Source organism: Anabas testudineus, chromosome 23 (assembly GCF_900324465.2).
Source record: "Anabas testudineus chromosome 23, fAnaTes1.2, whole genome shotgun sequence".
In the NCBI taxonomy this organism is placed as follows: domain Eukaryota; kingdom Metazoa; phylum Chordata; class Actinopteri; order Anabantiformes; family Anabantidae; genus Anabas; species Anabas testudineus.
The window spans coordinates 9,445,138-9,462,048 of NC_046631.1; the positions used below are offsets into that span (position 1 = coordinate 9,445,138).

General features: G+C 42.1%; 2 protein-coding genes across 2 annotated transcripts in view; one reads left to right on the top strand and one right to left on the bottom strand.

Annotated features, from left to right (window-relative positions):
- snd1 (staphylococcal nuclease and tudor domain containing 1) overlaps positions 1-16,911 on the top strand; it is a 148,679-nt gene that overhangs the window by 63,688 nt on the left and 68,080 nt on the right. The gene's annotated exons all lie outside the window — the stretch shown is intronic.
- Positions 3,753-8,825, bottom strand: lrrc4.1 (leucine rich repeat containing 4.1). Its single transcript, XM_026364379.1, has one exon. The coding sequence runs from the start codon at positions 7,157-7,159 to the stop codon at positions 4,298-4,300; it is 2,862 nt and encodes a 953-aa protein (XP_026220164.1). The 5' UTR covers positions 7,160-8,825; the 3' UTR covers positions 3,753-4,297.

Consider the following 16,911-nt stretch of genomic DNA (forward strand, 5'->3'; position numbering starts at 1 on the left):
CATAAACAATTTTGTTTGGTATGTTTTAGAACATAGTCTATTGAACTGAGGTAGAAGTTATTGCTGTGCTGACAATATTGGTTGTGTGGCTTTGATTGATAAGTGACTGATGGAATTGAGATGTAATAGAGTATCATTTTCTTACTGCCATCTTTTGAACCTCTGCATAGTAATTCACAATAAGAATAAAAATCTTATTTAGAAATTGCTTCAAAAGATCCTGCAAACGTACTTTTACATTACATGGGAAGCTATTGTTTACCGTTGCTTATGGTTAAAGAGCTGTTAAATTCAGCGCCCATCTGATGACAATGAAATCACATACGGTATGTATGCACATGGTTGCACTGTGGCAGTTACTCTCCCTATAGTTTAATTTACACTGACCTCTCGATCCTTTCTGCCTTCATATCCACCAGTCTTTCCCTTACCTAAGTACACCCGGTCATCCAGTCCATTACTGGTATCAGCATTTCCTATCTGCAATAGCCTGCTGTGGTAACATCATGCTCTAGCCACCCCACCACCACACTCCTTGTGGTTTAGTCCAGGCCATTCACCAGTCATGCCGGAGCCATGATGGCCAGACTATATATCCCCTATTCCATCTGTAGCTGGCACTCTTGCATCACATTCTCTCTGCTTACTCCTTTCCCAGCGCTTTTGCTCTCTCTTACTCCCCCTTTTACTGCTTTGCTTACCCTTTTTTGTTATCTCTACCTTTTTATTTTCTCATTTTTGTTTTATTTCAATCACTTTTCATATCTTGTACTTTTTATTCTTTTGCTTTTGCATTTTTCCTTCTTATTTAAGTCGTGTTTTTCCATGTCTGTTCTTTACCTCTTAGATCCTCTTTCTGTTCTAACATTTTTAATACAAATTTCTTTCAATTTTGCTTGTTCCCTAATGACTTTTGACAATTATACTTTCCTTTCCACTTATATTTTATTTCCTACATTTCATTTTCTATACCACTTAGTGTCCTTCTCTCTCAACTTCAATCCCCCATCCATTTCTTTACCTCCCACCTCAGGCACTGTGGGTAGATGCATCTTGCCTTGCCTCCTCTTTCAAATGGCTTCATGATTGCTAATGAAGTGCACACACACACACACACGCACACACACACACACACACACACACACACACACACACACACACACACACACACACACACACACACACACACACACAGAAAAACACATGACCTGCAGGAGGAAGAGGTGCAGGAAAGGAGCGTTTCTCATGGAGACAAGCCCTTTAATGGCGGTCTTTCTGATTGGCAGATTGATGACCCTGTAGCCATGTTGAGTGACTAGTATGACAGTTCCTTTTATAGAACAGTACAGCAGACCAAATAGGGTAACATGCTTTGGTACTGAACAATATGATGTAGCACAAACCCCATCCTCCTATACCAAACTGAGGTATAGGAAGAGCAATACAGTACAGCAAAGATTATGATAGAATGCCATAACACAACCTAATGCTTAATACAGTGCTTAGATCTCTTGATGCAACTGCTCACGTTCATGTACGCTCATGTTAATTGTGAAGTTTATATGAATCATCCCTCTTACTTTTTCCTAATTCTTCCCCAATTCCCTTCTCCACCATTTGCTTCTCCTGCACTGTGGAGATGTTATTTTAGGTATCTTGATTAAGGCCCCACAAAATGTGAAACATAGCTGATAAAGTGTTTTCTTTAAAGCTCGTTGTTGCACCTGCATTTAATGCACTGCATTTAAAACGTACAGTATGTTGAGTCATCAACAGATATTACAAGATCTGGAGGGTGGTGTGAGTTGTAGTTGATTTGAGCATGTAAAAATTTTGCCAAAGTGACCAGTTAGGTATATTCCAGCAGGTAATTGTTATCCTAATACATTTGGTAGAGTATGGTACAACACATAGATACAATTGTGACCAATTGTCACAAGGTATGTAAACACACCTACAGTATATCTAAGGCTACAAATGCTGTTCATTGTATTTCTGTGTAAAAGTACATTAAAAAATTACTGTCTCCTAATCTGTCTCTTTGGCCTTTACTGTCTATCTAAGCCAGATGTTTTTCTCTGTGATATGGCATTTTTTTCTGCACTTTTCCATCCCTGTCTTTACACCAAAATAAGTATCTCCCTCTCTTTAAGAGAAGCACTTAAATTATACATTGACAACAAATACAGTACTTTAACATAGCACAATCCAGAAAAACAATTCTACCTCCTCTCTACCTTTTTCTTGTCACTTCATAATTTCTTAAAGCCAGATTGTCATCCTCGCACACAAACGCACACCGTTCTCATTTTTGGACAGCCTCTGAGTTTAAGCTCGTCACAGTCTCAGCTGACTGCTGCACTCCTTTTGTGTTGGGCAATGTCAGCCCCTCTCTTTCGTTCCATTTCAGTCATCCTCCTCGTTTTTAATCCTCTACCTCAAATCTTGCTGCTGTTGGCCCTTGGAGGTACTGTCCCTAACCAGCACTCTATTTGCTACAATTATGTAAACCGGTGTCGTCAACTACACTACAAGGTCAAAGCTTTGCCTACTTGTACAAGTCAGGAAATGTGCGTCTGATTACATTTGTATCTCCAGATAGTACAACTTTATAGAGGTTAATAAGAAGTGTCTGCACTGATCATGATGATTAAGGTCCACTTTGCTTTTAATCACTCCCATGGAGTTCTTTTCTGTCTTTGTCATCTCTTATGCGCATGTTGACCACTCCAGATATGTTCCTCTTTTATTCACTGATATGTCCTCAAAGGATAGTTAATATCACCTTCTTTCTCTTTTCTTTTTTTAATGAGGGGGAAAAAGCAATGTGCATGAGGCACTGTCTCCATATTTGTCTAAGAAATAAGTCATTAAATCAGAGTTTTACAGTAGAAAAATGGCAGCATTGCTTGGTCTTGTATACCACATATGGTGGTTTCCAAAAACAACCTGGCTTACCTGTCCAATTTAAGCCTATGAATCATAGTGTATTTTGTGTTATCTTTCATTGTTAGGGTGAAAACTGTAATGCAATATTATGATTGATAGGGGAGATATTGTCAAGGAAGAAAAATGCCCAGTTAACAGTGAGACTTGCATGCGTTTGTCACCATAAAAAAAGCTCCCATACTGATTAATGAAGGCACAACAGCTGGGAATCTAATGAAAAGTGAAATGAGAATCTATATTTTCTGGCAAAGTGCACAACAGCCTTAACACCCAAACAGTTTTTCACCTTAATTTATCACCCTTTTCACTCATTAGATATTGATTAATAAAAAACAGTTTGAAATGTCGAAAATGAGCTAGGTAACACAATCATCTTCAATGAAACGCTGAAAAGCATCATATAGTAAACATTTCAATTAACATTAAATTTTATGATGGCATTGCTCTAGTTTTCTATTGGCACAACACTAAATGTTTTAAATCTTAATGTAATAAAAAACAAGTGAACTTAAGAGAACTAATTACATTATTTTGATCAGCCACCTTTTGAAGCATACTTTACTTGTGGTATAAAATAAAAACTGAACAAGCTCTTCTATTACAAGTAAATAATAAAGTAATAAGAGGTGTGGAGAGATTTAAAGAAAGCACCATTCACATCTGCACTGTGAATCATTCAGCCTGAGTCACTCAGCACACGTAGGGTTAAAGTATAGCTGCAGCGTCTTACTGCAGTGTCTAAAGCAGAAAAAGAATGGGGGGGAAAAAACATCTCTCTCTAATACTTCCTTTTTTTTCTTCCAAAAATCCTTTTTATTGCATTTATAACATTTGGCACAGTACAAATTCTTGGTGCTTTTACAAGATAAACCTGTAAAGATCAACACTGACCTTTTTTCGGTTTTTGTTAAAGAAAGTCTTCACTATATAAATATTTTCTTATCACTGCATTCTTTGTAGCATGGTGTAAAAATCACACAGAATGCCCCTTTTTAAAACAAGACTACCCTCATTTGTCAAAGTCAAGACAGCATCTTAAACAATTCATTGTTTTAAATAGAAGTTACAAGTTAGAAAATAGTTTCAATTTCTTTTTAATATATGTTTCTCTATCACCAGCCCATGGTAGTTTCAATTTGTCCATATATATATTTATTTATAAGCATGTACAACAAGAAAGCATCAGTCTTTAAGTTTGCACGCTGTACAAAAAAAGTATTTCCTGTCCTTTTTTCATTGTGCATTCTATTGCATGATTTAATGAGGAAAGGAAGAAAGGGAGTGTGGAACAGGGTTGGATGGGAGCTAGGGACCTAAGGAAAGGAACGGGAGCCTTTTGGGGGGCCTTTTAAATCTGGGTTTCCTGTACCTTCTCCTTGTTGTGAGTTTTTATGATGAAGGGCTCCGCCATTGCTGTGATGGTGCTGGGCAAGGTTCGAGGCAAAGAATTTCCAACATTGTTGTCTGTCCATTTAGCCCCATGCCCACTTGGTTTATAGGTGTTATATTTGGGCTTTAGAGTGCTGTATTCCATCTTATGGGGGCTGTAGTCCACTTTGTGTGGACTGTAATCGAGTTTAGGTCTCTGAGTGTGTGGACTAAAGTCAGACTTGAAGGCGCTGTAATCCGCTTTGTGGGGGCTGAAGTCAGTCTTGAAGGCGCTGTAATCAGTTGCAGTCTTATGAGGAGCATAAGGGTCCTTGGGTTTGTAGGTAATGTCAGTTATAGATCTCGGGGCATTGTAGTCTGTTTTGGGCTTAGGCTGAGTGTTGTAATCAGGCTTAAATGGGCTGTAATCAGGTTTAGGTCTTGGATGAGTGCCAAAGTCAGGCTTGAATGGACTGTATTCAGCCTTTGGTTTAGGCTGTGTGTTGTAGTCTGATTTTAATGGACTGTAGTCATGTTTAGGTTTTGGTTGGGTGTTGTAATCTCGCTTGAATGGACTGAAGTCAGATTTCTGTCTAGGATGGGTGCCATAATCTGGCTTAAATGGGCTGTAGTCCGTTTTAGCTTTAGGGTGAGTGCCAAAGTCTGGTTTGAATGGACTGTAATCTATTTTAGGTTTGTGAGTACTGTAGTCCTGTCTAAATGGGCTGTAGTCAAGCTTTGGTCTATGAAGGCTAAAATCTGGTGTAGATTTGTGAGTGCTGTAATCTGGGGTGGATTTGTGGCTACTGAAGTCCATATTTGGCTTATAAGTTGTATACTCCGCCTTGGGCTTGTGAAGGGTGAAATCAGGCTGGGGCTTATATTCGACCTTGGGTTTGTGAAAGCTGTAATCAGTCTTGTGGCTGATAAAGTCCAGTTTGTGTATGCTGTTATGGTCCCGGATTTCAGGCAATGTGAGAGCTGTCTCTTGAGCTGCAGACGCTGGTGGTGGAAGGTCCTCCTCATCCACCTGAATAATCTCCACAGTGCGGGCAGCTGCCACTGTGCTCCTCTGCTGGTGCCGCTTTCTCAGTTTGTAGAAGGCGATGAGCATGACAGCAGCCAACAGTGTAACTGCCACAAAGCAGCCTATTATGATCTTGGTGGTCTTCATCACTTCATCCAGGCTAGGGCCAGACTTGCCTGGCTTTCCAGTGGCACCTTGAAGTCCTGGCACCACAGATGGCTTAGCTGCACCTGGCGGGCTGTCTGTGCTTTGCAGTAGCACAGTTGGTGTGGAGATGAAGACTGGCTGAAAGTCTGAAGGAGAGGCAGTTGTAGTTGTTGTTCCTATGCCTACTCCTCCTCCTGCTACCCCGGCTCCTGCAGCAGCAGCTGTGGTTGTGGTGGTTTTAGGTTTGGGCATCTCAGTGGTTGGCCCCAAGACCTCCACAGTCACTGTGGTGAAGTAACTCAAGTTGGATGTATTGAGCTCAGCTGCACTCACATTGAGGTAGGCCGAGGCATTTGAATTCCCAGCTGCATTGGACACCATGCAAGTGTAGGTGCCCGTGTCTGCTGCCAGTACATTTGAGAAATTAAGGGTACCATCATTGAGCACTGATATTCTTGGGTGACTAGAGGCATGTGTCAGGATAGTCCCATTGGGTAGGAGCCAGCGCACTGAAGACATTGGGGCTGTGCGGCAACGAAGCTCAGCTACTCGCCCTGCTGAGATGTTAAAGTCCCGTGGTGCGTCAGCAATGAATGGGGCAGAACACTGAACGGCAGCACCCTCGCCTCGGTCCACCTCAACCAACTGCCGACCTCGCATGCTGGCAGGTGAATGACAACGTCCACAGCAAGTTGAGTTAGTAGGGATGTACTCTCTAAGCCAGCGTGCTAACCATACAGCCTCACAGCCACAGTTCCAAGGGTTATGGTGGAGATGGAGCTCCACTAGGTACCTGAGCGGGGAGAACAGGTCGTGTGGCACAGCGCTCAGATTATTGTGGGCGAGATTAAGCTCCACCAGTGAAGTTAAGTCATCAAAAGCGTTGCGCTCTATCACTGTGATTTGTGAGTTCATCACCCATAGCTTTTTCAGTGAACGCAGGCCTTTGAAGGAGCCTGGCTTTATCTCTGGGAAGTGATTTTCAGAAATCTCCAACTCTTCCAGGCCCTTAAGGGGACTCAGGTTTGGCATATCACCTCTTACATTGCACATGCCCAGGTTGAGGTACTTGAGATTTTGCAGGCCCTCAAAAGCTCCTTCTGAAATGTACTCCAATTTTCTTAATTCTCCGAGGTCCAGTCGCATGAGAGAGGGAACCCGGTTGAAGGCATAGGAAGGGATACTCTCAATTGGGTTGTTCCTCAGCCACAGTTCTCTTAGTTTGGAAAGGTACTCAAAGGCCCCACTGGGCACCACTGTCAAGCGGTTATCAAACAGCTCAAGTGTGTTGAGGCTGGTGAGTCCATTAAACGCGCCCACCTCAATCTGTCGTATGGCATTTCGCCCAAGCTGGAGCACCTCAAGGTGGTGCAGGTGGCGGAAAGAGTCAGCCTGCACCGCCTCAATGGCGTTTTCCATTAGATTGAGATGTCGCGTGTTGGCAGGAATGCCGGGGGGCACACGGGTGAGGCCACGTCGGGTGCACACCACCTTCCCCTGCTGATTACTGCAGGAACACTGCGGTGGACAGCCCTGGGGTCCTTGAGACACCGCCGCCCCCGCCAAGGCCAGGGAGGCGCTGCTCCACGCTCGCGCCATCAGGAAGAGTACACAGAGCAGGGCGGCTTTCCTGGCACGATGCACAGCTACCCGCCCCAGGAGACTCATGATGTGGCACGTTCATAATTCAGCATCATCTGGGGGGGAGGATGGGGGTGTTTGGGTGCTTTGGGGACAGGGAAAGTAGCTGGTTTGTTGGTGGTAGTGTTAGGGGTCTGGTGTGAAGAGGTTACGGGAACTGAATAGGACAAGGGGAAAACATGGATTTGAGGTACTTGCTCGGGGCAAGAAAACTTGACCTATTCTCAGTTAAGCAGTACTTTCATTTACATGAACTGTGCTCTGGGGCACAAGGACAGGGGAGGGTATAGAGGGCTGGCTTTTCTAAAATATGTGTATGTGAGGGACATGATGTTAATTCAAGCAACTAAAAACTGCATTACAAGACAGAAGGGAGGGTAGGGTGTTACAGATTGTTGCAAAGAGGGGTTGAAACACTAGACACCTACCTCAAGTTATTATTACAGGTCCTTGAACTGAGATATATAGCTTCCTTCCTTTTTGCAATCAGAAAGAGCTGTGGTATTCAGATCAGATGTATGTATATCCAAGAGCAGCAAAGAATGCCTTTTTATATTTGCTCTTTTAAAACGGGTATCAATGCCAAAGAGCTTAACCAAGATGAGCCCTTTTGTAAATCCACACATCCAAAGAGAAAGATTTGAAGGCCTTTTGTGAGTGTTTTTTCCCTTTCCGTCTTAGTTAGAATACAGCAAAAAAATGTAGATAGGAATCCAGTCAGGCTCCCAAAACAGTAGTGCTCCCTCGCTCTCTTGTTGCTGTCGGCTCCTCTTCTCTTGCTTGTCCTTGGAATCCGACAGTTGATCCCCCACCTAGACACCTTACCCAGTTCTCCATAGCGTAGGCAACCATACAAACACACATGAATTTTTTTGTGCACTGAAAGCCCAGGCAGAAAACACAAAAAGAGGGAGGTAGGTGGGGGTGGGATTGAAGAAGGTTGAATAAAAATCCCACAGTCTTTTCCAGTGTTCTTTGTCTTTTGTTTGTGGTGGTTAGAGGAGGTTGACAAGTCCACAAAAAAACAGACCGCTTTCTCTCTTTATTCCTCTGTTCACTTTTTAGTGGTCAATCAGTTGGTCGGTTGGTGAGTCTGAAAGCCCTTCTCCTTCCCTCGCTCTTTTCCCTTTGCTCTCCCTTTCAATGTGGCGTCGTGTCCGTTTGTTTTTTCTTTTTTTCTTCTCCAGGAGTGCTCAGCAGGGGTTTAAAAGGCTAGGCAACATACACACAGTGCCTTCTTTAGCTTCTTCCTCCTCTTAACTAACCACACGCTCCAGCCTCGACAGCTGTGGTGGCAACAGCAGCAAATGCAAACGCGCACACACCATCCCTGCGAAGCACACAGCAGCAGTAGCGAGCACACACAGCAGCAGCTGCAGCCTGCCTCCCATGCACTTCCCAATAATCCGTCAATTTCTTCAGAGGGGGCAGTGGGGTGGGGGATGGAAGGGGGTGCTGGGAGGAGTGGGGGTGTTGTAGCTGGGTTGATCAAGGTGGGTTAAAGGAGGAGGGGTGGTGCGCAGTTTCTCTTTCCTCTCTGGCTTGTTTCTTTTTCTTCCTCCTTTTTCAGTTTTTTTCCTCCTCTCCTCGTGGTGATCAGCACCCCCTCTTTAATGCAGTGTTCAGCTGGGGAGAGGAACAAGACAGGGAAAGCAAGTGCTGGGCGAGCGCGCGGCTTACAGGCGTGACGTTAACAGTAGCGTCGATGTGGAAAGGATCCGTTGTAGCAGCAAAAGAGAGAGCATGTGCCTGCTTGGATCTCGCTCTCTCGCTCTCTCTCTCTCTCTCTCACTCTCATACTCTCCCTCTCTCCCTCCCTCTCTCTCTCTCTCGCTCTCTGCCTCCCTCCTGCTCTCTCTGCAGTGTCCTGAGGTAGTTGGGTGAGCTCAAAGCACTCAGACCTTTTTAGAGATCTACCTCTTCAAAAACCAGTTTGCTCCTGCTGTCCTCTATTCTTCTTCTTTTTGTTGTTGTTGTTGTTTTTATTGCTCAGTCTCTTTTTTAACGTTTTGTGTGGGTTAGGGGAACAGACAGGCTGTCCAAGCAAAAGGACAGTGGTATCGCCACAGCAACCAGATTTTAACCCTCTCCTCACCAGTGTAACCCTGGCATTCCATCGAGTCTGGCAAAGCTTTCCAGCATTGCTTTAGTGGCAAAGACAAGCAGATGGGACATGGTTTCGCTCACTCTCTCGCTTGCGCTCTCTTTACATACACTGCTCTTTATTTTTTCTTTCACTTCATTTTCTCTTGTTCTCTCACTCTTCGTTTTGTCCTTTAGTGGGAAATAGAGGAACATGAATGGACTGCTGACGCATCCTGCTCGGAGCAGTGCTTTGGTTTGATGCAGTGTGTTTTGTGCATTAACTCCCCCCACCCACTCCACCCTCACCCTCCTCGCTGTCTTCTCTTCTGTGCTGACTCTTCTTCCACCACTCTTCTTCCTCCACTTTACTTCATACTGTCTCATAGAGGATCAAGATCAAATTTTCTCACTGTTTTATTCCCCTCTTTAGTTTGGTGCTGAGGTTATGAGGACATAAAGTGCAGTTTAAGATCTTGACCTGACTTTTACTTTAATCTTTTTAGTTAACAACTTGATTAGGTTATTTTATAATTATCATATATTATTCAAATAGATAGACTTATTATGGATATACTGTGATGAGTGTAACCTTAAAGATATTAGCTGTTGAATACTGACATAGAGTACATTACAAAAAATTAAAAATGTAAATGCATAACAAAATACACTTTATCTACATGTTTTTCAGTCCTCTATCAACCCCCCCTCCATATATTTCTTTGCACATAGTTAGAGCACTCTAAACAGGCAGGCCTTAACCCTCAATTTGAGCACAAACTGTCGCTCCAGGAAGCACACAGCCATAAAGGTCATGTTAAGAAAGGCGAATAGGAGAAAACAAGGCGCGCTTTACCTTTCTGCCGCAGGAGAAGAGGCAAAACAAATGCACCCTACTGTCCCATCACCCCTCTAACGCCACTGATTTGTACAAACCTCCATGTCCATTAAACTTGGAAGCAGTGTAGGTAATTGATGCTTGGTAAAGCCAGCTGTGACAATGCTGCTAGGTGTGTGTATGTTTGGGTCTGAGCTAGAGAGTAAGCGTGTGAAGGAGAGAGGGAGGAGAGAAAGCACGGCAGCTAGAAAAGGTCACACTGCCTGTAGCGCAGTACGTTATTCCCACCGGCACAGGAATATAGAGCCAACTCCTATATTACACACATACACACAAAGACTTTCTCTATGGCTTCACTGCAGATGAATAAGAATGGTCTTCAATGAAGCACATGTAACAGTGAGGTGGCAGTCACTGGAGTATAGGGGGATTTTCCAGTGTTCAGAAAGAGAGGCTATTTCCTTTCCTTTCCATCGGGATTCCCTAACACTGGAGGGATATATCAAAGTTGTGTTGCACTGCTGAATCCTCCTAACTGTTCTCTGAGCAAATATAAACATACAAAGTATGTTTTTAAAGAGGCATGCAGAACCAGCTCATAACTCAAATGCAGGTTGTGTGGCAAATGTGCTTCTCAAAACAGCAACATTTTATTGATTTGTTTTCAGTTAAGCCAACTGTAAATGGGGGTTTGTGGTTTGTGTGATTATTGATTACAAAAATCTGATGTGTTACAGTACAGTGTGCATGCTGGCACTATCTTTGACCATCCATTGACCTGTCTGGTAACCAGCACTGCAAGAGCATCACCCCTTTGTTGACTGCCTTTCTCTTTTACATATCCAGTTCCCTTTTTTCTGTCTCTTGAATTCTCTATTCATGTCTATTTCTGCTACTAATTGAAACTTGATCATGACCTGACAAACTCTGTAATGTGCCACTGTCCAACAGTGATAAACCACTTGCATTATACTCTAGTTTGGTTGTGACCTGGCCTGGCCTTGAATGTACAGGCCAATTGCTTAATGGTCAGCCAAACTCTGTCACGGCAACATTTTTCATGGTTTAGCTTATGTAGTTACATGTATTTAGTGGCCTTCCTAATGCAGGCAAATACTTTCCCAAGCTAGTCGTGTTGGGGGTTCCCATTTCAACTGGTGAGATAATGGCTTGATGAGCTGTCAGGTACATTGGAGCTCATCACTGTCATACCCACCGCAGCTTACTTTATGACCTATGCTCTCCTGCTTCAACCAAAGCACTACGGAGCTGGCTGGGTCTAGTATTGGGGTCCCACACAACCCAGTTTTGTGCAGCTTGCCAGCCAAAATGGTCAACGGGTATGGGCAAAAAGTACAGAACCCATCCCCTGGGGTGACTGCTTCTAAATCTGGGCTGCATCCAGTTACATGTAGGTCAGCAGCCTGTGTCTGCTTGCATGCATGTGTCACTGGTTCCATTTGGATGAGTGGCCTGCAGTATAGTAGATCAGCAATGCCAACTGGATTGGAAGAATGTACAGATAAATGATAGATCTAAAGATAATGTCATTATTTTTACCATTGCCGGGATAAAAGATTTACATTATGCATAATCTACATATGGTCTTATGTGCGTGTAAAGCAGACTGAGAGCAATGTTCTCTACTATTTTGGGATTCTCTTTGTCCTTTGAAGAATATTAGAAATGTTATGCTTGCATGTGTGAGAGCACAAGTGTGTCCTCTGAGTATTGAGTAGTGTTTCAGGGCCAGTTGCATACTAATGCCCAGTTATGATTGATATCATAAATAAATCTTTACAGGTAACCATACTTAATCAGGTGTATACAAACCAACACAGATGGACTCAGACTCTATCATGCTGACCTTGAGGTAAAGGACATGCTGCTAAACACTTTGTTCCCAATTTTAATTTGAATTTCTAGGACTTAATTCTGCAAAAGATTATGTGTAACAGACACCAGACATCACTATCAGAGTCCCAGTGAAAGCTTAAACTGCTTGGTACGGATTTTATTTTTGTCTATCGTTTTTCATATCACACTCACACATACAGATACTCACACCAGTCATAAGCCAGCGTATGAAGAGATTATAATAGCCAGTAGAGTATTTTAGTGGCTACCGTCTGGTCAGGTTGGATGAGTTGTTTCATCTTGATGCCCACTCTGCCTTGCTAGTTTGCTTTCATAGCCATTGTGGGGCTTTCACTTCATACAACATCAATATTGATTAACATTTTTAACATCCTACCTGAAAATCCTAAGAAATGTCCAATTATTGTATTTAGGTGACAGTTTAATTTATTGCACTCTAGGTTTGGTTAGTCAAACATTAAACCCTGGAAATTAATTTTGCTGTAATTAATCCTTTAAGTTCCCAGACTCCTTATGTTTTTACTTTTTTGTCTTCTCTCCCCGTTCTCAGTTTGTGCGTTCCTCCTTTCTTCTCCCTTTCCTTGGCCTTTTTACATGTTTAGTACTCCCCCTATTTGTTCTTGCCCTGTTATTTTCTTCTCTTTTGCTCTTGCTGTTCTCGCTCTCATTTATTTTTCTTTCTTTTCCTCTGTCCTCCTGTCTTCCTGCTTTCACTGTCCTTTTTGACAGTGCTTCTTCCTACATTGTTCCTAAGGTCTACTTTTTGCAAGCCAGTCTCAAGTTAATTGTGTTTGCTTGTTCAGCCTGTTTAGTTAGTTAGTTTTTTTTTGTCTGTGTATGCCAAAGTGTGTGCTCTCAAATGAGGACAATATCAGGTCATGGAAACTGAAGCACACAGTAAAAGATGAGTGTTTTCGCTAGTCTTTTCCCCCGTCCTGTGTTATTCAGTGTTTGAGCTTCGGTAGCAGCCATTGTCTCAGACTAATGGGCTTCATTATGTTGAGCTGTGTTCATACAGGCTGCCAGAGCTGGGATTAACTCTAGAGCTGTGTTAGCTGGAAACAGAAGAAAGCTACTGCTAGGTTAGCGCCATTAACCCAATTAGTATGAGCCAAGATATCTAGATAGGAAGAAATGCTTCATATACATATATTTTAGGATTATTTGGCTATACAATATTATTTAGTGTTTATTATTCTACCTTACCTATGATGTGATGCAATTCAATTTTAGCGTTTTCTCCCTGTTTATGTTTCTGACCAAAGCAATGTTCCGCATGTCTGTCTCTGGCCATGTCACCGGTCAGCTGGCCTCATTAGGATTCATGGTGCATCTCTTTGTGCGTTAATCACAATGTTGCCTTGTCAACTGCCTGGCTATAAGAAATGGATGTCTCTTTCTCTGAGCAATGTGATAGTAAAAACATAGTAATTCACCACAGAGCAGTGAACTAAATCTTCTAGACTTTTAGGTCCTTGGGAGCAAAGATGTCGTTTTCATTCAGAGCCATCCCTTTCTCTTCTTTTGCTTTTATGTCCTTGTCTTTGTCAAAACCACATTCCTTGCCTTGTGAGCTGTTACTTTGCAACATAATATGTGACACAAGTCTCGTGTTGTGATTTTGCATTATTTCTACTTGTTTAAATTGACTTAATTTGGAGTTGGAAAATGGGAGTTGTAACTAATTTATTAAGCATACCAGCCAATGCGTTGCAAAGCTACAACCCCCGGAAATATTAATATGAAATATCCAGCCACAGTGGATCTAAACAGTCGCACCATCTCCAAAGTTGTCAGTTGACTTACACAGTGGCCACTATTATTTCCTGTCCCACTCTGATGCCATTGACCTTCTAATACCATCCTTTGCTCCCTAAAATCACTACACTCCTGTGAAACTATTAATTCCAGAATTTCTATCAAGACCCGTGTAGGGCAGGATGAGCCTTACACTGATCAGTTACTCCAAACACCCAGGACTGGAATAAAAATAAACATTTAATTTAATTTATTTAATTTTAGGTCCACCTGGCCATACCCCGATCACAGCAGTGTAGTCCAACAGATAATGGTTGTCTATGCATACTAATAATCTTTGTTTGCAGTTCCATGTTTCTGTGTTTGAAAGCTTATTCATCTAACATAGTGTGTATTTTGCCTTTATTAGATATCTGGATACAGACATAATACAATATTGCAAACTGCTTTCTAAGGATTTTCCAATGTTAGAAAGCAGATGGGAGGTTTGTGAGCAGCGCCTTTTCCTAATACTCATCCAATTCGGATTTCATTACTGATAGTTGCCTGTCTACCTTATCTGTGTTCAAATGACCTGTCTGCTCTCTATTGTGAGCATAATAAAAAGGCAAGTCAAAGCAGATGGGACAAGTCAAGCATACTTTAAGGCGACATGAAGGGTCACTGTTGACACTGTAACATCAGCTAACGTCTTACATGTAACTGCAACACAGAATGGTTGGTGTGTGTGTGTGTGTGTGTGTGTGTAAGGGGGATGGATTTGTGTGTCTATTCTCTAATGCGACAAGTCACCTCCAAGCCATTTATTTTTCCTGTGTAATATCCTCTGTCTTTCTGCTTCCATTTTTCCTATCCTGGGGATTTGAGAAGCCAAGCAAAGTGTGTCTAATCTATGAGCGCAGCCACAACAGCATCAAATGTTTAGTGCCAATGTACCTGCAGCCTCCAACAATACAACACTTCAGTAGATGTCCACTCAGCCAAGTAGGAGACAGTGCAGGTTGGCAAGGCTGAAGGTTGAGAAAAGCGCTCTGAAATGGATATTATTCCTAAACCAATATGTTAAGTTTTAAAGACGTGAGTAATTTGAGGAAAAGAAAATACAGAGATGGAAACGGAATATGGGTTAAAGGAAATGTACCTCACACTATACTCACACACCCCACCTCACCCCTGCAACTTTGCTTAAATGTGTTTTCTGTAGCAGTGTAATCGGGGATATCCCCTGGAGGTAGGCTACGGCTGGGGGCCAGCAGGGTCCCAGCAATGAAAAGGGGGGAAGGCAGCAGGCAGCACTTTCTAAATTGAAGTCAATAACACAGCAGTCCATTCTATCAGAGCCAGTCCTCCCACACAGGCCGCTTACAGTCACTAAGGAGAGCTGAGGGTAGGATGTCGATTGAGTTCTCCAAAGTAGCTCTACGCTAAGCAACATGTTTGTGTGGGAGAACGCACATGAGGAAAAAAGTGGAGTCAGTGAAGAGAGATGTGGCACCAGCGCGGTATACTTAATATTATAAATAGTTATTTAAAAAAATGACAGTCATAGTTTTTCTCTTTCCCCACTTCTATAGTTGTCAAATACATATATAACGGTAAAGAATCTAAAATGATAAATAAAAGCATGGAAACAATAGGAATTGAATGAATTAAACGAATGTGACCAAATGCCCTCAGCCGGCTACATGAGTACTTTTATTCCTCATGGAACTGTTGTGTGAAATCTTGCTAATGCAGGCATATCTGAGACACACATGCACACACAGCCTTATTTTGCCCTTTAATCCCTTTCCGCATGTTAGCAGTTCTACATGGCTTTGGGGGATTAAAACTGGTGTGGCTGGGCTGCCCTACGCAAGGGTAGGAAAGGAAATTAGTGACTGGTAGAGGGTATACATCTGGCTGACATGAGTGTGTGGTGATCTTACATGCTTTGTATTTGAATCTGATGACAACTACGTTACTAGCACAGCATGGAACAGGATTGATTTGTTTGAGAGCAAGCACTTTTGCTTACTTTTGCTGAGCCAAAAAAGTTGATGGGCTGCAGTTTTATTACACTGTTCCCAGCAGTGTGCTCACATGCTTATGTGTGTTGTTTTTCACAGGCAAATGGAATTTTATAATGGCACATTACCATTTTAGTTTCTGAAGATGGCTAGATATTAAGCTCTTGAATGTAAATGCCACTTTTTTTTAATTATGTGAGAGAATAAGTCTATTGGAGAGAGATTGTCCTTGAGATAGCTTTATAATTGCTATGCACTCCAGTCTCCAATGTCTAATTCTTTCTGCTCTCAATGCAGTATCTAGAGAAAAGAACTGCACACATTGTCCTACATGTTCAGTGCATGTTGGTGGTTTTATAATGCATTGAAATGTAAAAAAAAAAAAAAATTGCAAGTCCATTGTATTTTTACAACACCTGTAATCTGTACATTTACTAGCAACATACATCCTCTTTGTTTAATATGTTGTATTGTCATTATCATTGTTTACTGGTGGATGTTTTTATAGATCCATCAAGGGCACTGCCTACTATTCTACCTACTGACTCTCTCTCTCTTGCTCTCCGTCAGTCATCTCGCTAGTGGCATCAGTCTAGGTCACTTGCACCCTAGTTGTGGTTATTGGTGTGTGGCCCAGTTATTTATTTTCCATACTAACCCCTCAACCCTCACACACATACACAAGCAATACACACAACGCATAGTACTGACTTAACACATGGATGAACAGTGGTAATTTCCCAAGGCAGGCATTGATTTCACTTTTCATTTTCCTGTCACCCATTGTTTGACATCCTGCTGCAAAGTATAATTTTAACTTTTAATGTTTGTTTTTTTTCTTTCTTTCAGTGGCTCGTTTTTGAATGTTTTTTTTTTTTATTTAAGTGCTAGTACAACATATAGTGTTGTGAGGTGATTTCAACAGATCGCAAATAGCACTGATTGTAATTGCTGCAATAGTGCTCAAAGAAAAGTAGTACTCTTACTAATGGTAATCATGTATGGGAGTTCTCTGTATTCTCAGAGCAAAGATAAATAGGTTTGTGATGCTCTTTACCAGTTAAATAAGGATGTTTTTCAAGATACAACAATTATGTTATGTTATGAAAGGCATTATTTAGACTTTCCCTCGAAAAAGCCCATGCATCCACTAACCATTAGTGAAAACATGTAATGATTCCCTGTTGTTGTTCTGGTATTTGATGTTTTGCTCC